The sequence below is a fragment of the Copidosoma floridanum genome, unplaced genomic scaffold (assembly GCF_036245765.1).
Source record: "Copidosoma floridanum isolate Cflo_tuat_1 unplaced genomic scaffold, Cflo_Japanese_pri ptg000007l, whole genome shotgun sequence".
NCBI lineage: Eukaryota > Metazoa > Arthropoda > Insecta > Hymenoptera > Encyrtidae > Copidosoma > Copidosoma floridanum.
In genome coordinates, this window is record NW_028321884.1 from 3,874,865 (window position 1) to 3,897,167 (window position 22,303).

At 43.5% G+C, this 22,303-nt stretch overlaps 2 protein-coding genes across 5 annotated transcripts; one reads left to right on the top strand and one right to left on the bottom strand.

Annotated features, from left to right (window-relative positions):
* Nucleotides 1-178: 178 nt before the first annotated feature.
* Nucleotides 179-3,292, top strand: LOC106637634 (uncharacterized). The gene is made up of 4 exons (XM_014350512.3): nucleotides 179-385; nucleotides 804-902; nucleotides 2,425-2,781; nucleotides 3,169-3,292. Exons 1-4 carry the CDS (start codon nucleotides 206-208, stop codon nucleotides 3,253-3,255), a joined length of 723 nt encoding a protein of 240 aa, XP_014205998.2. The 5' UTR covers nucleotides 179-205; the 3' UTR covers nucleotides 3,256-3,292.
* A 1,066-nt stretch (nucleotides 3,293-4,358) lies between these two features.
* Tsp5D (Tetraspanin 5D) lies at nucleotides 4,359-22,049 on the bottom strand. 4 transcript variants are annotated; one of them, XM_014350858.3, is made up of 6 exons: nucleotides 21,951-22,049; nucleotides 12,002-12,139; nucleotides 7,169-7,363; nucleotides 6,898-7,086; nucleotides 5,889-6,167; nucleotides 4,359-5,583 (listed from the first exon to the last, which is right to left on the bottom strand). In XM_014350858.3, the coding sequence occupies exons 2-6, from the start codon at nucleotides 12,062-12,064 to the stop codon at nucleotides 5,515-5,517; spliced, it is 795 nt and encodes a 264-aa protein (XP_014206344.1). In that variant the 5' UTR covers nucleotides 12,065-12,139; nucleotides 21,951-22,049; the 3' UTR covers nucleotides 4,359-5,514. The 4 variants fall into 4 exon arrangements, with proteins under 4 accessions (XP_014206344.1, XP_014206327.2, XP_014206335.2 ...); XM_014350841.3 differs by having other exon boundaries at nucleotides 5,855-6,167; XM_014350849.3 differs by lacking the exon at nucleotides 21,951-22,049 and adding an exon at nucleotides 12,845-13,096 and having other exon boundaries at nucleotides 5,855-6,167.
* Nucleotides 22,050-22,303: the final 254 nt, after the last annotated feature.

A 22,303-nucleotide genomic window follows, 5' to 3' on the forward strand; every position in this document is an offset into this window, starting at 1 on the left:
ACAGTCGCGCCGCATTAACGAGTAATAGCATCCTCGTCCCCGGCGATCGAAAGTCAAGAACCGGCTGATGTTGCGACACGCGCGCGCGGTTTATTCAAGGTTCCCCTGACCAGCGAGGAGGAGGAGAAAGACTAGCCGCGCTAAGGAGCAGTGGCCACCGATCTTTGGTACCGTGAAGTTCACATACGTGTATCAGCGCGGAAGGATGGAGGGTGGTCGTCTGGGCGCGTTTATCCTGGCATTGGTGCTTCTGTGGTGCGGGTCCGAGGGGAGACCGGCAATCGACCAGGAGCCGATCAAGTTTACTCTGGGCACGACGGCCGGTGACAAGGCGACCGAAAAATCGCTCAGAGACCAAGTCGGTGAGAGGGTGCAGAATGGCATGGTGAGTTTCATTTGATTATCCTCGAGGTCATCGTTATCGGGGACGCAGCGCGGAGGAAGAGATCATCGTCACCCGATTGATTTTCATGAATGGATTATATTTTTATACTTTGCACAATCATACAAGGTGACGCTTCGAGCTTTTATCTGAATGAGAATCGTACCCGTGGAGTGTTTGATGGAGTTTTCGCCTCGATCGAAAATTCTCATCAGGTACATGCGAGCAGTCTGGCATACGAGGCATGGATTGGCCAATCGCTCGCTCGTCCTTACCTTAGACAAAAGAAACAAAAAGAAAGAAAAAACAAATTACCAATTGGCCTTCGAACTCTGGAGCGGAGTACATTGTTACACGACTATTATTTGCGCTCCGGAGGCTCGACTCACATCAAAATTCTGTTTGGCGCTTTTTTTTATAGGAGTGGTTAAGCCGGATGGCGGACGCTATAAGGTTCGGCAGAGGGCGATTAGTGAATTCGGTCGCGATAGCCCGAAACAGACTAGCAGAGAGAGTCGAGGTAATTAAGCCAAAGTCCGATTGCACGCCAAAAATTCTGTTTTCATTACGTTTTTTCTTTTTTTTTTTTTTTCTCTTTTATCGTCTCTGATGTACAACAAATTATATTATCTGTCACGTTCTTTTCATCATTATTTTCACGGGGATGGAAAATAGAACTGTATGCCTATACTTTAGATCAGTTTGTATAAGATCCCTGCAAATTCGCGAGTAATCATTCAACTAGTCAGTGAATTAAGTTAACTGTCCTCTAAAAGCTGAATAATGATAATATTTCTGAGACATTTCGAAACTTTTCAAGATTTTAATTGACTACAAAATCGTTCAAAGTTATTCTCAATCGTTCATTTATACGTTTCAAAAGACTTTTCTCATAAATTTTTGTACGACTTGGGATGACCTTAACATTCTTAAGTGATTTGCAAGTGTCGTGTAAAAGTTAATATTTTTGAAAAACTGTAAAAAGTGGTTTTGTGACTTTTGTTGGATTTAAAGTTACAACAGCGAAAATAAAATTCACACAACCGATTACAGTAGATTTATTACCGATTCTATTTGCAAAAGAACACAATACGTAAAATACATACAGTCCCATTTTTCTTCCATCGAAACTCTACATATGTGTGCATTTCTAATGTGGTCCGACCATCTTTGTAAGTTCTGTTTCTTTTTTCACGCATCGATATACTCCGTGCGCATGCCGTTTGTGCAAGACTACAGAGAGCGTAATCACAGCCGTCGACCGCCAGTAAGACTCTCCGTGCCCATATACACTTGTAATCGTCACTTTGCTATTTTTTTTTTCTTTTAATTATCATCACACCATGTACCCATCGACCTTTGCAAATCATAAATAAACGTCCCGTGCATCGCAGTGCCACATGAATAATTGATCGGGCGTGTAACGAAATGGTCCCAATATACGCACAGAGATGGAGGGGGTAGAGAACGAAAGTTAATGTTGAACGCCGCGTGCATAACAAGTATGTACACACATACCCATGCCTCCAGCGGCACTTTCGCCTTGCGCAAAAATATTACTGTCAAAGCCAACAAACGCGGAAATTTTTTTAATCAGGGGCACGTAAAATAAAATGCCCCCTCAAATCGAAATTCCCTCGCGGTTCACTCTGTTTTCATTTACATCACGTATAATATACCTATGTAACATGCTCACGCTCACCTCCTGTTATTATCTAACAAGCCACACAACCACTTATACTTTGCTCTCCTCGTAGCCGCTCATCACCTCAGCTTGTAAATATAAATCGATCACAAATGTTTGAGCTCACGTAATATATTTTGTGAATTACCATAATAACGTCATCCTCAATGCATATACTATCTGTCGCCTGTACATTGTGCTATACTGCGGTAAATAACTTTATTTTTATACACATGTGAAAAGTTCACTAATCGTCTGCACCGGGTGCACTGTATAGTATATACTTAAAATATGTATAAAAAAAAAACACGAGTCTGTGGGGGTGGTTAAAAAATCGAGTGCACCATGTTGACGGCAGGAGTTGACGAGCGAGGCGAGGAACAACGTGGCCGGGGCGATAGGCGCGGCGAACGACATAATCGAGCGAAGCCGAACGAACCTGCGCTCGGACAGGGGACCCCTGGCCACGCTTTTGGGCCCCAAGCCGCGCGAAACGGCCAAACTGGAGAGCGAGGACGAGCAGGCCTTCTTCGAGAGGAAGAGCGCCAATCCGCTGGGGGCGTTGCTCGAGAACGTGCTCAAGCCCAAACCGATTGTCGACGGTATCAAGGAGGAGGACAAGTACGGCAACCAGGGGGACAGGTTTGCCGGTGTTGGACGGGCTCTTGTCAACGGCTTCGAGGGATTGAGCAACCTTTTCAACGCCGTCATCGAGGTGAGTTGGCTATTTTTTTCGGTTTTCAGAGATATATTAGTCAAGGTGCGTTGGGCAACGGGAAGTTTAGCCTTGCGACTGTTGGGATATATTATTGCGATTGATCGAGCATTTTTGCACGCATCTGTAAAATGTGGGTTGTGTTTAAATATATCCTTTTTTTTCCTTTGGGTTCCAGGTGTAGGGTATGTTTTTTTTTGTTTTTTTTTTTTTTTTTGTTTTTTTCATGGTAAATGACGGTGTTGGGAAACACGTGGATCATAATTACGTCGCGCGTTTGGCGGAGAACGGGTTTCGCCAAAGAGATGTGGATTTTCGATTGCGTGACTTCTGTTTCTCGAACGGTACTATTCGTAGGTTTTTTCAAAGCGCTTTTGTTCGTTTCAGTTGCCGATAAACGCTGCGAAGAAGACGTCGCGGAACATCACCGAGGTGCTCAATCAGCTTGGGGCACGACTGGTTGGTTTGCAGTGACAATCAAAAAGCAGTTTGTACATCCGTCGCATGTAAATAATAGGTTAATGAATATTGTTATATTATACATAAATTGTGTAAAAAGTGTATTTATATATATATAAAAAAAAAAAAGTTCTTTATATTGTTTTAACAAGAGTTTCTTTTCTTTTTTCTTACAAATTCTTTCGTTGGCGTGTCGCAATGCATCAATATATTACATGCATAATAACAATATAGGTATAATTTTTATCTTAAAATTGTTAGTAGTAATTAAATATACTTTATTGTTGTGTCTCCTTTTGGCGCGATTAATTTTGACAATGGAAAATCCAATCGTTTAGTAAATTCAAGTATGTAGGTAATAGTGATAATCAACAAAAATCAACATCATCTAACAACACGTTTTGTGTTTAAATACATCACTTATTAACAGTAGATACGCAGGAAGGGTAAAGATAAACCAAAGTATAGGCAAACTATTACAACGACGTTTTTGTATGTATAATAATTATGTGGCTATACGGCAATTGACAAAGTAGGAATTATTGATATTGACAGAAATATCGTATTTTTAATATGACAATTGTCTTGTCGCACTACTGCAAAAAATCACGTACGGTCATTTGCGCAAAGAGGGCACAGGTACATAATATATATATATACATTCGTTTCACTTGGTCCAATGCCAAAAGCAACGCCAACAACACGCCAAGTGTACACATTTCAACACACGCTCCGCGTAGTTTTTCTCCCCAACATCCGTAATTAGAAAAAATTTGCCAGCAAGTTTTGCGAAAACAAAATTTGCCAAATCACCGTCTAATTTTTGCTCGTTTTCGCATCTCAGATTCGTAATTATACATGAATTTTTCCGAGACGTAGTTTGCGGACGAAAAATCTTACTTGCACGTAAACGTGCCCTCGAACACTCTCATTCAATATCGCACTTTTACACCACTGCAAACGGTAAATATACTACGGTACAATTTGCTTGACAATGTTTATCATAATGCGTGAAACGGCATTTACAAATTCAACTGTATACAACATTTTCATCTACAGAGCTCAAGATGGTCGTTGGTTTTAGAGGTCCTGTAAGAAATCTCAACATTGAAAAAACAAACAAGTGCAGGCATTTTTATTATAATATAGTATTTCCACAAGTGCATGCCTTAATAACTACATGCAAATTCGTTCATGCATTTCGAAAATAGTATTTCTCTCCTGTTTGATGTGAATCTACCATGAACGTGTCCATTGTATCGTGAACTGTTGTATTGTTGTAAACTGATTGTATACGTGGGTGAAACATTTGTTCTGTTCATTTATACGCGATAGCAGTTGTTTCTTTCACTCGTTTCTCAATGTCACGCTTTCATTAGTTAACGCTATTTCAACGCAAATAGATAATTGCGCGGTGTCGAAGATTTATTGCATCTGCTTCGTGGTTCCGTGGAGTATTATGTTCAAATGATATTTGATAAATGAAATTTCATAGTTTGATAAACCTCGTGTTTCGTGCATGCGTTTATCATTAAATTTGAAATTTTTGGCACACTGGAACTATAGACTCTGAAATGATATTCTCGTGTCCTTTAACTAACGTATGAAAATGGATAAATAACTATATCATTGTGTTATTACGTTGCGCTTAAAAATGTTAGTAAAATATTTGAATCTATTTTTTTTTTTTTTTTTCTCTTTTCCAAAACTCGATGTAGCAACATCTCATCATTTTTTCTCGCACGTATAGTTAATCACCTGCTACATACTATCATCTCGACGTTTTATATATCATGCAAAGCAGTTATATCACTACTTCAATCTAACAGCTATGACGTTAAACATTACTTGCTCTAGGTGTACATTAAATATATTATATGTATATATAAAAAAATATTAAATTCAACACTTTGACGTGACTACATTGGTATACAATAATACTTGCGCATCTTTGTAAAGATGTCTAAAAAGCACATTTTTCGCCGATCCGCATGGCAATACGATATAATTTTCATGCGAAAAAGCACACTATGTGGAAAAAAAAAAAAAAAAAAAAAACAAAAAAAAAAAAAAGAAAGAAAGCAACGAAACTGTAAAGAAAAGTTCACCAAGTGGGTCGAAAGGCGCGGTTCATTAATATCCGGCTCATATGGTAAAGTTAAAACAAAAGTGGCGTCGTAACGGTTGGGCAGTCGATTGTCGTGATGGTCGATCGTCGGGGAGGGGCAAGGCTACATGGGTAGTCTTTGTCGTAATATCGTCGTCACCAATATCTCAAAAGTTGTCCCTCATCCAGAACCGGCAGAGCTTGATCTCGCCCGCCTTGCTGTAACGATCCACGAGCTGCAAATCACACCAGAAAAAGTAACGACACCCGCGTTAATTAACACCACACCCTCTTGTCGCACTTACGGGGGGATAACAACTAATACTCGTGCAAATGTATTATATTATCATGTATATATGTATAAATGTGTATATAATGTGTACACGCGGATCGATTAGCTTGAAATTCTCTTTGCATGGACATAGCAATAAAAAAAAAAGGAAAAAAAAAAAAAAGAGCGAGTGTTCCGTACGGGGTGGTATTTTTATGTCGTCGTGGTATCGTAACTTTTGTAGGTGTGCGTCGATCGCTTGTGCCTGACCGTGCAGAACAGTATCATGCTGGCGATGAGGCCAAACAGCTGGACGGAGCCGACGACTAGGCCAACGGTCCCGACAAAGTGCAGCCCCTGGACCAGCCAAAGCTGGACGGCCGAGGCGCAGCCCTCCTGCCACCAATTCAACTGCCTATCCTCGTTGTCGTACTGCTTGCCGCAGTACCGCTCGCGCACCCTGCAACACGAATCCGGGACTCGCTCCTCGCCCGGCCACGCCTTGATGTTGTACCACTCGTAGTACTTGTTCACGCCACAGCAGTGGAACTAAACATGTTTTTTTTTTTTGTTTTTTCATACATAATTATCATTTGTGTTGTTATAGTCTTAGCGGAGGAGAAGAAAGGACGGCGATTGATCATTGGGTCGGTGAACTTTCTATATACACAACACGAACGATGTTAACCGTGCCATCGCGAGAAAACGGCGAAAAAAAGGGGAGAGACGCGCTAATAAAGCTCCGTTCCGGCCGTGCGCAACATACATTGGTCGAGCTTTTGGACGTGCGAGTGCATATATGTATCTCTGTGTTAGCGGAGAATTGAAACACATTCCGGCGTCAGTGGGGCAAACGCGGAAAAAAAAAAGAAACAAGCTTGTAAGTATAAGTAGACGAGAGGCTCTAGGAACTTTCTTCGCGGAGCTTCGTGACGCGGTGATAAAAGGGGGGCATCTGTGCGCGCCGATGGTATCGGAAATTACCACTGGGTATGGAGGTTTCTCCGCACGGATGGGTTTTTTTCTTTTTCGTCCTCGTACAGCCACCGAACAATACCGTGTCAATGTATATGTATACACACGCGACTCGCGGGGATTATTATATATAGGTAGGTGTACAACGTGTGCTAGTGAAAGCAGCGTCGATTTTTTTCACCTCCTTCGTATAAACTACCCGCTTGTTTTTTTGAAATCGATGTTTATCGGAAATGACGAGTTTCTCGGTCATCAGGAAATACGTGCATCCTTAGGGATTCAAGGGTGCGAAGCCTTTACTCACATTGGTCTGTATGGTATCCCAGAAGTTGGCAAAAGTCCCGGTCTCGTGTACGTCCCTGTCGGTGTAGTGCTCGGTTATCCCCTGGAGCAGCTCGGACTTGAGATTCGCCGCTATTTGGTCCTTGAAGACAAAGGCCAGGGCGCCCAGCATGAATTCAGCCAAAAACAGCAGGATTATCAAGCTAAAGTACTGCAATGGTGGAGAAATTTCCGTTAGACCTGTACATTTTTCTTTTTTCACCTCCACAAAAAAGGAAGAATTTTGGGTTTACCGTGATGAGGAGACACCGGGATTGAAACCAGGCGCCACAGCATCCGAAGAAGGCGACGACGAAGGTGATGCCTCCAGTCGCGAGGACGAGGACGTCCAGAGACGCGTAGGTGTGCTGCGGCACTAGGGTGCCGTACTGGTACGGGTAGTTGAATCTCATCCAAAGGCCGGCTCCGAGCATACCACAGGCGCACAGCTGCAATCAACGCGAACGGCTTTAAAATGTATTTCACTCGAGGGATCAAAACGGGATTCGATTTTTTTTTTCTTTCTTGACATCACGTACATATAGGTGCAACGAGCTTGCGACGAGCGTAAAAATGATGATCCTTCCTGATTTGGGTAGTACAGGTGCGGTTGATTGGATTTTATGGTTTTTCTTTTTGCGAAAAATTCGAAAGTTCAAGGATGTCTTAATCATCAAGGAAGGGGGGGGGGAAAGAGGGGATATCGCGTGGGAAGGGAGCAATTGAAATCACGCTCGTTTTATTGAGAGCACTTGCATCGTTGTGCAGATACCCCCCTTTCGGTCTTTAATGAGCGAAGGAGTGAAATTGATTTTTTAATTGGGAGTTATACACAAGCACGAGGTTGTTTTTACTACTTCCCCCCTGTGCGAATCAAACAATATGGAACTTCCTTGTTTTGCTCGTTTTATACTCTCACTCTGATACCCTTTTCTCTCCAATAAAGGAATAAAAGAAAGTTTATAACTTTTGGTTATTTTTTTTTTTTTGTTTTTTGTTTTTTTGTTGTATGTATACTTATCACTCGATATAATGGTGTAAAAAAGTTTCTTCCAACGACATGCGCATCCATCACCTTAACTCGCCTAAAAAGTGCTTCATCTCCATAAGCCTTAAACCGCTCCATTTGGCTACGTGACGGTAATACATTAATTTCCATAAACCAAACCAAACGTACTACAACGAGACTCACGATTCGCGAAAACCGGTATTCGAGCAAATTGATTCGTACACTCGTTTGTTCGGACGATGCACCTCTTTGCTCTGCTTTCGAGGTCAGGTGAGCGTGTAAATCGAGTATATACGCGGAAAATTCACGAGCCGTGTAATTAATGGGCGCTACGTCTCCTATACGATTCACACAGACACACGCGGTGCGGGGGCGTCGCTTGTACATCGGCGCCTCGATTAATTAGGCCTTAACCGAGTTTGTCAGCTCATTTTACGAGTTACCTAGTACCTATTCGTTGCGTTGTACGTATACTACTGTTCTCGGAAGTACATGTCTTTTCTTTGTCACCATGCACCTACTATAATTTGTTTTCCATGAGCTATACCTCTAACTAAGTCTTTGCACCGAGTTATACTAATTGACTCGACGAAATGTCGAGTTTTAATCTCAAAATCGCCGATTCCAGAGTTACGGTAAACAATGTGCAACTGTACCGTATACGGACGATAATTTTTGTGCCCCGCATTGGTTTTCCTATCCATGTATATACATCATCAGATATATATATATGTGGCGTGTACCTGTTATCCAAAGTCATAATTTCGGTGCGTTGGATATCAAAAACTTTTATTGCCCATGTAACTGTACACCGTGCGAAGCTCCATTACACGCCTCGATAAGCAAGCCCACTGGGCACGAAACGGATGCAGATTTAGAAACGAGTTTCTTTCGATGTGTAAGAGTTATTATTGCTGTGCGATCGGGATTGTCGTGAATCAAAACTCGTCGCACGACCGGTTGACTTGTAACTTTGTTTTTTTTATTTTTTTATTTTTTTTTTATTTCTGCTCTTGTCATTGTAAATGAAAAAATGATCGATCCATCCAATACCAAGGGTCACACGCGACACGCTCGGCCTCGCCCCACACCGAACAAGTCGTGATTGAACCACGAGCGAAAGGGAAGCTGGTACTTATTACATACACCCAAATGGGGGACAAAGTTGCACGATCCGACGATGCAGCTGGAGAGCAGTGTGTTTTGCGGAAAAGCCTCGACACACGAGTAGGTATACCTATAATATACGGTGTTACACGGGGGAGGTAAATATCTACAGTTATAAAATACAGTGGGAACGGTGTGGTTGTGGACACATACACGAGCTCGCGTGAAACCGTATGTACGTATAGCTTTCAATGGACTTGTCTGTCATGATAATAATAATATATGCATGTATGTATGTATGCATGGGTACATGTGAGCGTGACCCTCCTCTCCTCCTCGGCATCGTGGTTACGTTTACGAATTTAATTATACGCGAGCACACGTATGTGGAGGAACGAGTTCTCCCTTGAGGGTGTTTTTTTTTTCTTTTTTTTTTTTTTAGTAATTAGTTCTGCCGCCACCGTCGTGGGGTCCTCAAGTTGGGAAATTGGAATGTCGCGCGATCGACGTTTGGAAAATTAACTTTTTCCTCGAGAGATGGAGAAACGAGGAAGCTCGAGGGTCGAAAATGCGTCCAGTGACACATCCGGCTATCGCTTGGGGAAATAAAAGAGAAAACAAAATTAGTCGCGAGGTCGCGTACAACCGGATGGATTAGTTAATGCGTATAGTGGAGATAATCTAGTTTTTTTTTTTTTTTTTTTTTTTTTAAATGTGAATGTCATCGTAAAATTTATCGAGATGAAATTAATCTAGTATACGTAATGAATTGAATATTCAAACAACCTGCAGTGCCGGCCGCATAGAAACAAGTTTTATACCCAACTGCACCACCTCCGCTGTATTCGCCGCATTCAAAGGATCAAAGGCTGAAACTTAATTTCCAATAGATGCAAAAGAACGGGGCAAGAAATCGATGAGGCTCGTGTGTATATATAAATGCACCACCGTCACTTTCCCTAATAAATACGTGCACGTGAGCGCGCGGGCGCGAAAAATTTCTCCGATTTCCCGCGACGAGCAAGTACACGCGCTCAAAAGCTGCTTCACCTGCCGACGGTGGGACTCGCGTTACCTCGCGTCTGTCGGCGGATATTTAATAGGAGGGGAAAGCCACTGGATGAAAGAGAAACCGGCTGAGTATTTTTCATCGGCTTGTACATGTGCATAATATATGCACGCCGTCGGAGGATGTAATGGAAGATGAGCCCCCCCCCCACGCTTGCTTTTTGTGTCAAGGGGACAATCCAGTCGAAGGTCAGAAGAGTTGGTTCCATTGTACGTAAGCGTGGTTTTGTTTTCATGATTTTGAGGTTGGCACCGTGATTGACCCGAGTATAGGTACATGTTGCAAATTGTAGTTTTTGGTGACAATATATCAATTCCTACTTTCGATGCCTGCGTGATACGATGTCTCGCGAGTTATACGACATCGGGCCGTTAAAGGAGGACCATCGAAAATGTATCTCCTTCGTGAAAGATGGCCCCTAGCGAGCCAGCAGTCACTCGGAAGAGAGTTTTCTTTGACTCGGAGAAAAGAAAAGTTTGCTAATAGCTGTTGCGACATCGCTCGGCCTTTTTGTCGACTTGTATAACGCCGATCTCGTAAGGATTCTGTGTGTGTATTGGCTTTAAAAACCGCCCAGAACGTGATGGAGCGTAAAATTTACGGTAAATAGGTGAGTATCGTAAGGGTTCTTTGCGATAGGTATACTTTTTTTGTCCACGAGTTTCGAAACACACTATTTGCAGAAGGAAAAAAAATAAAGCCATACGTACAAATCATCATTAGCGAAAATAACGGTGGTTCCCTCTCTTCCCTCCAACGATTTTCGGAATCGTCGTTTGCAAATAATAATTATTAATTGCGAAAGTCTTTTTTCACGCGCGCCCACTCGTGTCGAAAGAGCATTTAGCGCTGATTGCCGTTGCATTATCCACATATATTTTTGTGTATACACGAGCCACTTGAGAAAAGAAAATAAAATTGAAAAAAAAAAAGAAAAAAATCAAAATTACGAAGCACGAATCGTCTGAAATGGTAGCAAGATAAATGCCCCCCTTGCACGATTGCCCTCGGGGGCGTGAAAAGCGAGCGTGAAAGTACACTACTCCCTCGAGTCGTGCATAATGTACAAACAAAAGGTCACTCGTCTGTATCAGCTTGAGCGTGAATAAGTAAGGCCTGCACTGATTGATCTCGAACATATATTGCGTAGTTTTTAAACTAAGGAAAAAAAAAATACAACTCTCGTTTAATTCAACTGCACATCCAAATGATCCTTAATAGCTTGGCTGCTTCCTCGTTTACGTAATTATCCTTCGATCTCGAGCCTCTCGGCACGTGTTCCGAAGGCCCCGCTGCATGATTTTGTAAAATCATCCGCCTGCTTTCTCGTCTTTATGGGTCTCGGTTGTGCCCCCAAGACTCCAGAGTCGGAGAAGACCCTAGATTTGCCCGGCGCGATATTTCGCTCGCATTGGAAGCGGAATGAGGAAGAGGAGAGGAGCGATAGCGCGGCGAGTAGAAAGGCTAGTCGGCTGATTGGAATTCGGGCAAGAGGAGGAGGGTAATCCACGTGTGTGTCGGTGCTTCTTTTTTTTTTTTTTTTTTTTTCGACTTTTCCGGGAGGAATCGCTGCTTTCGTTTTATCCGGGGTGAGCTCGTGTTGTTAACTACACGGTACCCTCTCCCGTGTATGTGCTTTATTTTTTCCCGTATCTAATTAGCGGGGCTATCTGGTTTCAGCCTCGAGAGTGTTTGTATAATTATACAAACGGTGCAGCTCGTGGGGCGACGCGGACTAGTTTTCGTTGTTTACAGCTCGTCAACAGTTTTTTTTCTTCAACAATTGAGTATAGGTTTTCATAAATTTCAAGGTAATTCCCGAGGAGCCGAGAGAATCGCTCTATGATGTATAAATTCATACGAGTAATTACAGAGATTGTACGAATAGGTATATATACTGACCCAAAGGAGGACATTTAGCGAGCAAAAGACGTGCCTGATGCACGTGTAGCCGGTCCGACCCATGATGCCCGGGATACCGGTAACTGGTCCTTTGCGAGCTTTTCCGAGTAGGTGATTGAAGTATACCTCCGGTGTTTTCTGGAAGTTTAAAATGTACGTTATTACTTTATTCGACTAAGATCAACTATCGAGTACAAGTATATTATATGTAAAAGTACGTTATATCGTTCGGTAATAAATATTACAATCCGTAACGATAATACTGGTAATGGTGCTTTCAATCCAGGAAGTAGCAGACACTACATCACCTACTATAAAGCAATACCGCCTACACGTGTGAGGACAAACAATGAAAGTTTTTGTAATTTTGTTTTGCAGTACATATAGGTACACACGAATTTTAGAATTAAAACTTCCACGGTAAATGGTATACTTGTGTATGCTTCAAACGGACAGGAAGCGCTTCATCAAGAGGATCTTCTCAATTCTGCGGCATCGTCGAGCTCATCGTGCATAAGCACGAGTGAGGGAATTAGGCGTTTTTAATTGGGGCCAAAAAACAATAAGCGTCACCTTCATCACAACCTTTTTTGGCTGATTTGACACGCGGTAACCAATCGTGGTTACTCATACAGTGATAATTAAAAATTGTCAGCTTTTTTTCTTTTCTCTTCACTTCACTCTTTGAGGGAAGTGAACGAAAAGCACTACACGCAAAATCAACCCACCAATCGATGGATGTGTACACATAAACCACAAACTCGAAAGTCTAAAAAAAAAAAAAAAAAAAAAGTCACTCTCAACTTGTAGGCAAAACACTAAAATATCCTCGCAACAACTTACAACTGGTTTACTCTTCGGCGTTCTTCGGCATCTTCATCTTCCGCAGGGAACTGAGAAAACCCCCTTAAAAAAAAAAAACCAAACTTACACGCGAGAGAAAGAAAAAAAGAAGCGGAAAATTTCAAAGGCAACGGAGCACACTAGAGCCCGCACCGATGTATCCCAAGCGTCACTGTACGTTTGTCCGGCGCACGCACCGGCGCAGTGTTTGCAACCGCGGCCGCGAGCGGAGAAAAGAGTGCCGGTCGACTCGCTCGATCGGCACCTATACACTCTCCCTCCTCCGTATATCCTCCCACTATATCATATCCTCTCTCTCCCGGTCACACTCATTTTTCTCTCCACCTTACACTCCTCTCTTACGCCTTTATATTTTTCAATACTCTAAACTCCGTGTGTGCACAAGTCTCGCGTGTACGCTTTCTTCGCGTCTTGGAAGTTGACGAACTTTTTTTTTTGCCTCCCCCCACCTATTATTATATATAGCACCGTTTTTCCTCTCCTCTTATTATACACGCTGTTGAATCCCATGGTACGGTGCGTACACGATATGCACAGCCCGCAGCAGGGACTTGTTTCAACGACACGCACGACTTTATTTCCTAGCTCTTTTTCCATAACTCCACGACCCGTTGCACGGGATGTGGCAAGTCGTACCACGGCCAACATAATAATATTATGTATCTCTCGAGTGACAAACAGTTTAATCGTTGCTCTCGAGGGATTAAAATCAAAACAAGCTCTTTTAGGACTCGTGTCCGGGCGCACCCACGCTCCCTCCAAGCCCGTCATCGTCGTTATCATTACCTTTCTGTCGGCTTCCATCCATAATATCGCTCTGTAAGTGTACGTGGTGTTTCTCTCCTCCTCCTCCTCCTCCTCCTCCGTGCAAGAGCTCTCTTGTAGGTCCTCTAACGGGACCAACCTCCGCGTGCTGCAGCACTTCTCGACGTATTAGGTATATGTACCTACTTGTGTATCCCACTTCTCCCTCTTTTCCCTTCCACGTACCTATACGTACATGGGTATAAATTGCAACTTTTATTATACACAAAGGGTAGTGGTGCACGAGTAGGGGTTCTCTTTGGAAATGTTTTCTTCTTCTTTTTTTTTGACTCCTAAAAAATGCAAGAGGACGCGGTCGGTGTTGCGCTTCTTCTTCTTCTTTTTTTTTTTATTTCTCCGAGGCGTGTTTGCGTATCTGTCGGTCGTTTCGTTATTCTGTATACATGCCTGATGCAGCAAGTATATAGGCTCGTGGCCCGTGTTTGAGGATTCAGGGGGTGTCGACCAACAGGTGAACGCAAGCGTCACGACTCTGGAGCCTCATCCCCCCGCAATAATGTAAGCTCCGTTTGCGAGGATTTACATTCCGCGCGGGTGTACACTGTTTTCCGGAAGACTATGCGAAAATTGTCCAATGAACCTGTAGTTATGTTTTGTACGTGTAGTCAAACTCGCTGCTTTGTTAAATGGTATATGTATATGTACACCAAACGTAGCGAAACAGCAACGTAACAACAGGGAAGAAAGCGAAGCGAGAGGAAGTCGCGGTATATACAGGCCAACTCGGATTTCAGGGTCTTCGAGGTATAGTAAAAGTCAACGACGCCCTGAAGACTCCGATTACACACGACGAAAGCAACTACTGCAGGTATACATTATACTCGGTTTCCTCCCGTTGCGCAACTCGTCGTGCTTATCGTCTCGAAAGCTGTTGCAGGTCTCATTCGCGTGGGAGAAGTGGTATACGTACGCGCGAATCTTCCAATGGGGGGGACAGGGTTTTACGTAAACTGTTTTCCCGCCTCTCGTTTTTTTTCTTTTTTCATACGAGGTGCGTGATTTATTCACGAGCTCAACAAGCTGCATATTTGTATTTTTTTCCCTTTTTTTTTTCTAAAACGCCGGCTCATCCAGCAGGATGCTCCGAAAATTATCTCGTGGAGGCATCATCCCCATGATAATCGTATATCGCCCGAAAGGCCGTGATGAAATAATTGAAATAATCGCAGCAACGCGCGTTGGCATCCTCCTTAAAAACCCGCTTGGGTCTTTTTTTCGTCGTGTTTTCGTGTCGTTGCACGGAGCCGTTGCAGCTCCCTTTTAACTGTAAACAGCTGGCGACAGCGGCGTTTGCGGTAATTTCAATTGTTATGCCGAGCACGGAATCACAAATGGACATTTTAAAAGCGAAGGAGGAGCCGAAAGGAGAAAAAAGAGTTACAGTACGACCAGAAAGAGAGACTGGAACGGCACACTCATTGGACGCCCAATAGACCATGCTGCTGTGTATAATATTCGCCCAAGCGGTGGTATCTGTCTTTGAGCGCACAATCTTTTCTACCACTATTTTAACTCTTTGATGGAATTCATATCTCTCTATTATTAATTATTATTATTAATATTGCTTTTTCTTTTTTTTCTTTTAATCTAGCAAAAAGGGGTTTCTGTAATAGCTACAACACAACTACAACATACGTATGTACAATGTCTTCATTATCATATAAATTTGGGTGTGCACGATACGGAGTGTACAAAGAAACAAGGAAAAAAGTAAAAATGAAGAAATGGAATGACCATCACCATCCATTACGTTGAACAAGCCAAAGATCGAGTTTACGGTATTAATTAGAGCAAAGCTACGGGTGTATATATAATATACACGCGAGTACGAAGCCTTGCCGTGTATAGATTCGAATCGGTATAAGGAGAAGAAGAACAAGGGCATACCATACACGAGTACAGTTAGCCGATGGATTAGATTAGAGGGGAATACCGATACATCGTGGACGTATGTATATACTTTGGTGAATGAAAGTTCGCGTGTATAGGCACGTGTGTATTCATATTACGTATATAAACATACGTGGATAAGAATACACGGCGGAGAGCCATTAACCGTTTAGAGGAGCTAAATGCATTGTGATGTTTTAAAGGAAAAATATCGAGGATGCCGTATAGGTACACCGCGATAATACTTATACCTAGCTGTTTCGTGATCGGGGGGGGGGGGAGGAGTAAAATTGCCGTATTGAATTTAAATTATCTATTCTTGCTTCGCGGACAATGTACAACCTATATGGAGTAAAATGTAGTACCCCGGAGTCAAGGGGGATTACATTTTATTAAGGGATCGAGTAAACCTGTACGGCAAATAAAAATTTGTAACTATTGTCATTATTTGAATATCTGCGTAACAAAAGGATCGAGTACGCGTGCAGCTAAAACGAGACGAATCTGAAGCGAGCGGTGCACCAAACATCAGTGTCAGACACTTTGGCAACTCGCGACGTCACACCGTAATAACGCACGAGGTGTAGTTGTTCCATCATATGTATATATATACACGCAAGCCTGTACACATCACATCACACAAGCTGTGGACTAATGAACGTTCAAGAGAGAGAGAGAAGGGGGGAACAAGCGGTCCCCCCCGACTTCCTGCCAATTGCGGGCAATTTGCAATCATCTATGATCCCCCCCCCCCCTACACGTTCCTATGGGTCCTCGACGAGCGTGTGCCTCGTTCGTCTCGCCTCACCTCTCGCATATATATGGATCCAGCGAGACTTTTCACGATATCGGACCATCACCAAAGCTACACCAAGGTGTTTTTTTCCACAAAATGTATATATACGTGCTTGTTTATCATTCAAAGCCTCTTTTTCTTATTGCAATTACTTGGATGGCCTTTAGTGTATATAATATACATGCCATTGATTTTTTTGCGAGAGCTACGAGATGGAGTGCCAGGTCACCTGCTTCAATCCACGGTTACTTAACAAAAAACGCGGAAGAGGTGATTTTCATAATATATTTATCCTGGTAAGAACCAGTTATCGCACGATAAGTGCAAAACTTGGTTGATTCAAGCTATGGGGATCTAAAGCGCACACGAGCGCGATGAGGAGCATCATACCGACAACGATAGCCTCCCGCTCGCATCTCTGACGGATGAGCTTTCACACCCATAGTCCATTAAATCAATCTAAAACCCCCCTTTCTCCGTGGCAACTGATGGTGTTTGAAAAATCCAAGTGACCAGATGTACAAACATCTATCTACGATCGATACGTGATAGTGTATTATGATGTCCCTTTTTTGAACAGCTTCAGTCAACTGTTCGTCCGACGTTGCAAGATTATTCAAGATTACTCAAGTATTTGCAGCTCCCGAGGTGTGGGTACAGTGTTTACCACGCAGCCAACCGAGCAAAGGACCGAGCTGCTGGGCTCGTAAAACGCCGAGACCAAACACAACTCCTCCTCTCTCTCTCCCTTTCTATACACGCAATAACACTCGGCGATGAAAAACTCGCCTATACCACCACCAGAGCAAACAAACCTCGTGCAATAAAATTAGTCGCGCCACATGCGCAATAAGATGCCAAAGAACGAGGGAGAGAGGAACTATATACACGCGGGTGGGTATATTTCTCTCCTCGTTTTAACGATTGTCCGTTCAAAAGGGAGCGCTTTGAGGTTGCCATGAAGATTTTCGAGGCCTAACAAACAAAAACAACTAAAAAGCCAACCTGGGCCGCTGCTTCTGTATATAGCCTCCGTACGATGATTCGGTCCGCGAAGCAGATAGCAAGTGTATATACAGAGTTGCTCCGACTTCCCACGTGATGTAATTCCCAAACGTACGCTCGGTCCATTATTTTCTCGCCGGCGATTGTTCTTCGTTGATCGGCACTTGCGGGACCTTCGGGGCGAGAGATCGGCAGGTTAATGCGTGCGCGCGCGTCGGCCGGGGAAAATTGAAAGGCCGTTTCATTGTCTGTGCCGGGAAAGTGCCGATTTTTCCATCGGACGAGGTGAAAGCTCGCGAGGGGGCTTTCCTCGACAACCCACTGCACCACATTTTACGGTGCAATTGAATTGGATGTTTTTTTGTTTTTTTTTAATTTTGTTTCGCCGCACCTCGTCGAGGGGTAATGGAGGTGGGCGAAACTGGTACACATTTGATGCGTATACGCCGCGAGTTTCGGATAATCAACGGTATCGAAAATAAAACGGCAACGCCCACGCGACGCGTATTTTCACAAAACTCGGAGCTCTTCCTCCTTCGCAATCGAGCGTGTGGGCGTATAGGTGATACTTTTCCGAAACTTTTGCGATATCGTATATATGTACTTTCAAGTGAGATTCCCGAGGTAGATGTATATAACGCGAGAGCCATAAATCACGGGCTCGATACACGGGGGCGCATCCCCTGATGTAAAATCCATACGGCGCTTATCTGTGGGGGGGGGGGGGTTGAAGGTATCTTACGCGCCGTTCCCCCTATCGCTGTGGTGAATAAGTGCATGGCCTGGGCGTGCGAGAGGAAGTTCGCCATTGTGTGTCTGGGATCGGGAAGAGGAGGTGAAGTGTACGTGGCCAGCCAGCCATGGCTAATTTGACCGATTGCCAATCGGTTCGGGGCTGCACCTGCGCGACTCGCCCACTGCAATGCACCTGAAAACTTTCTTTCAAACTCGTCCTTTGACAATTTCTACATAACAATATACTGCAGCTGGTGTGTACGTGTGTGTAGCTGATGGTTCTGAAGCGCTGAACGAAAGTTTCTCCGGCGTCAATCGTGTTTGGTGGGAAACAATGGAAGGAGAAAGTATGATCTCCCAGTTATGGGAGTTCACCAAAAATCAAAGGGAATAAAAAAAAGTTGGGATAATCGTACAGCTATCGATGACCACCAAAAAAAAAGGAAAAAAAAAAAAAATTTTCCTGTATCCGTTTCTGCGTGCGGTGCATCGGACTCACCGTTGCGCAACGAACAATTATCGAACAACGCGGAGGCTCGTTTGCGCGATTATTGCCCCTCCGCGTTGTACATGTATAATACACCATTAGTCGTGCGGAAAAAGTCTGCGACGTCTCTTTCTTAATCCTCGTGACGAGGTGGGCTGCTGCTCCGTCGTCCCGTACGCCCACGCCATTATATGCTTCTTCTTCTTTTCTTTTCTTTCTCTCTTTTGGCTATAAGCATACGTGCGTGTGTATAATACAAGCTCGTCTGGGTGGTATTACCATACATTTGGCTTAAAATTTGCTGACGATCGGTGAGTTAAGCGAGATATATACCGATTTCTGAATTATGGGATTTTCCAACGAATAATCGTAGAAATGCCGATCGTCGACGAGTTAGTTTAAATTCCATCATCGTGATCACATGTGCGTACAGCGTGTGCGTGTGTTTATTGGTAAGCCGAGTTTAAGTGGGCCACTTGACGTGTAATTTGTCGGGCCGTGCGTGGCGCGGAATTCATAATCAGCCGTGCACGAGGGAGGTACGACAAAAGTAAATACATACATCGCGCAGTACATATAGGTACATTTCGCGTGTATTTAATTCTGCAAGACGCCCCGCGATGGTTCATTCGCGTTATCGACAGAGAAGAAAAGGAAGCTTTTAATCAATCCCTTCCCCAGTAAATACATATTATACGCTTGTATGGTTTTACTCCTACGCGCGAGTATTATATTCATCTCGGAGTAGGTGGCTCACCGACACGTGTATATTGTACATAATTTTGCCATCAGGTATATATTGTATGAGAAAAGCGAGAGCTGCGCCCTCCTCGTGTTCTATAATCCATAGCGCCGCTATTAGCATTGCGCAAAGCTTTTGCCAATACCTATATATGAGGGGGTAACGCCATCGGCTATTCTTCCAAGCGTTGTGTGAACGGAATTTCGTTGGGCCTCCGGTGCTCCTCGAATTATGAGCTGCGCACGTGTATTTTTATTTTATTTTAATCCTTAACGAACCAATTCCCACGGGCCATCGCGTTAATCGCTCGGCCATCAGCCTAGGCGTGTGCATAGGTGCTTGGATTAATTCTTTCCCGTCTGTTTCCACTAAATCATCTCGTCAAGGCTGCTTCGTCAAATGCATCCAATCTACCGTCAATGCGCCTCCTCCTCTTTATCCACGTCGCTCGCATGGACCTCTAAACGCGAGCGTTTGTCCATACTGTGCGCAGAAACCGGGGCTCATCGCGACGTCCCAGATTACCTCTCTGTGTTTCGGGCGATAAAACACTTTGTTCCTTTCTGACGCGTTTGACTGTGTCGCGATGAAAGGAGTCCGTTCGTTTCGTTGGAAAGATTTTCATTGAATACCTCGTTGAAATTGCGTTTTTAAATTATTATCTCATACTTTTCAACTGGTCAACAAATGACGCTGGGTTACGATTCTAACTGTGCACAATAACATGCTATGGAGATGAATATACCTTTCCCTCCGGATGATCGATCGTTTTTTGCTACAACCGATTTCGAGGGCTTGAATCGTTTGTTTAACAGTATTACAAAGGCAGTTCCAATTAAAAATCATGTAACCGTACAATTCACACGTTTAATATATATATGTGTACGTAAATCTGTTGGTGTAATATTATGTGAACAATGCGTTAATCTGTTCCTTGTTGCCGGTGCATGAAAATTCAAGCATCAGGTAGCAGAATTTCTCCGAGTGGAAGTTAAGAAATTTTCCATCCCCGGATGTTTTTTTTTTCCTAAAATTGCACCAAATCTCACCAAACAGCCACTCTCACCTAATTAAGCCCTACTTTCGCGCTTCCTCTCGCTAGCGCACGAGATCAACAGCTCCGTTTCGCTCGTTGCTAGATCAAAAAAAAAGCATAAACTCTTTCGGGCTCTCCACACAACACAACGTTGTCTCTACAAGCGTCGCAAAAGAAATAAAAGACGCGCAGCATCCAGCGAAGCGTGAGCATTAGTATTTCACATGCGTTGCACCGGGGCTTGATTAATCTCTCAAATGCGCGCTCGTGCCACTCTGCCTGTAAGAAGAAAGTACAGGAGAGTACACGTATACACAAGGTATACACCCATGGCTCGGAGACCGACTACTATATACGTGTATACCTACTTAGGGCTCTCTTGATCGCGTATACACATATACCTATATTATACGCTCGCTTGATTCATTGTTACCGGCCAAGTGACGAGAACTAATTGGTGGAGCGGGCCATACTCCGCGCCCGCGCTATTGTACACATTACGCTCATTAGCATGAATTTGTGAATGTTGAATTTCTTTTTTCGTTCCTCTTTCTGTTTGGCCTTTTTTTTTTTTCGTTTTTTATACTACCATTAGCGACGACTGCTCAGTTTCATTCGCGCAAGTGTTGATTTATTACGTGCTGGGCGTAATGGAAAATTCCTTAGATGGGCTTTTACGGTTTAATTTCGGGTGGAAACGGTTTTGATTAGCTGGAAAGTATACACGGCTGCGCCTTGGCACCCGGAATTTGTTACGTGCGCGACGGGGACTTGAGTTTCGTAACAGAGTTTAATATCCGCAGCGTTGGATAACAAAAATGGGATGCGGGGTTTGGAGGAACAATGCATTCGCTCATCATTAAAAGTGTCTCCGAGAACTTTATAAGCGCTTTTTTGCATCTAAACTGGTTTTCTATTTTGAGAAAAATTGTTGAGCTCGCTCTGATCACGTTCTCGCCATTACTCTACCGAAAATCGCACGTACGACGTCGTGCAGATTTTTATTTATTATTATTTTTTTATTTCCATAAATTTCCAGCATTTTATTCATTGAAAAAAAAAAAAAAAAAAAAAAAAAACAGCTCTTGCCGATCCAAGTACAGCTCTGCACCAAATTAAAAAAAAAAATGCAAATTAGATATCAACCGATCTCATCCCAGATATCAACCGGGAGTCAAAGATTTTCACGATGCACGTGATAGACTAGCGTAATTTTTCTTCACCTCCGGTTAAGGAAGCAGTGCCGTGGTAATAACATCGTTGTATGACTCTCTTTTGTCCTAGAAAAGCGCGCGTGCGCGATTTCTCCAACGGCGCCAGGCCAAATGTCGCGAAAAGCCGCTTTTACCACCTCGATTTCTATGCCTTTCTTGTTATACACCGGCGGAATCGCGATGCCGCTGCGGTTGGCGCGGCATCGGGTAAAAAAAAAAAAAAAAACGTGTACGCATACGCGACCGTCCCCAAATGAAAGCCCTTTCAAACACTGCAACTCTTACAAATCGGTTTATCCTATAACTACGATTGCACAGGCATACCTTGACAGGATAATTGTTTTGAAAAACTTACCGATACCGGACACCCTTGCACTCTTATCGGCTAGTAAATATACTGTTGCTCTCCTCCTCCCGGTGCTTTTACGCGTATACACGCCGGCTGTTGCACTGTGAGTCGATCGCGGACTGAATCGCGTTGGAGGCTCGCGGTTCTCTCTGGCGGTGCTTGCGGCGCGCGGGCGTCATCTGTTGAACACTGGACGAGGCGAGGAGACGGTGGGTTTTGCGGGGAGTCGCACGGGGCTTTTGTTCGGTGATGCTAGAGAATGTAGAGGCTGTTTTTGCAAATCGAGGGTCGTTTTATTAAATGTTTTACATCGGTGGTGTACAAGAACGGTTTATTTGTATTTCATCCCGGACCGGGAA

Excerpts from the sequence above, each read along its gene's own strand:
- Tsp5D (XM_014350841.3), bottom strand. The coding sequence starts at position 12,064 with ATGGGTCGGACCGGCTACACGTGCATCAGGCACGTCTTTTGCTCGCTA. Across the intron at positions 6,168-6,897 it reads GGGATACCATACAGACCAAT|TTCCACTGCTGTGGCGTGAA; the intron begins GTGAGTAAAGGC and ends AAACATGTTTAG. Across the intron at positions 5,584-5,854 it reads ATCGACGCACACCTACAAAA|CTCGTGGATCGTTACAGCAA; the intron begins GTTACGATACCA and ends TGTGATTTGCAG.
- LOC106637634 (XM_014350512.3), top strand. The coding sequence starts at position 206 with ATGGAGGGTGGTCGTCTGGGCGCGTTTATCCTGGCATTGGTGCTTCTG. Across the intron at positions 386-803 it reads AGAGGGTGCAGAATGGCATG|GAGTGGTTAAGCCGGATGGC; the intron begins GTGAGTTTCATT and ends TTTTTTTTATAG. Across the intron at positions 903-2,424 it reads GACTAGCAGAGAGAGTCGAG|GAGTTGACGAGCGAGGCGAG; the intron begins GTAATTAAGCCA and ends TGTTGACGGCAG.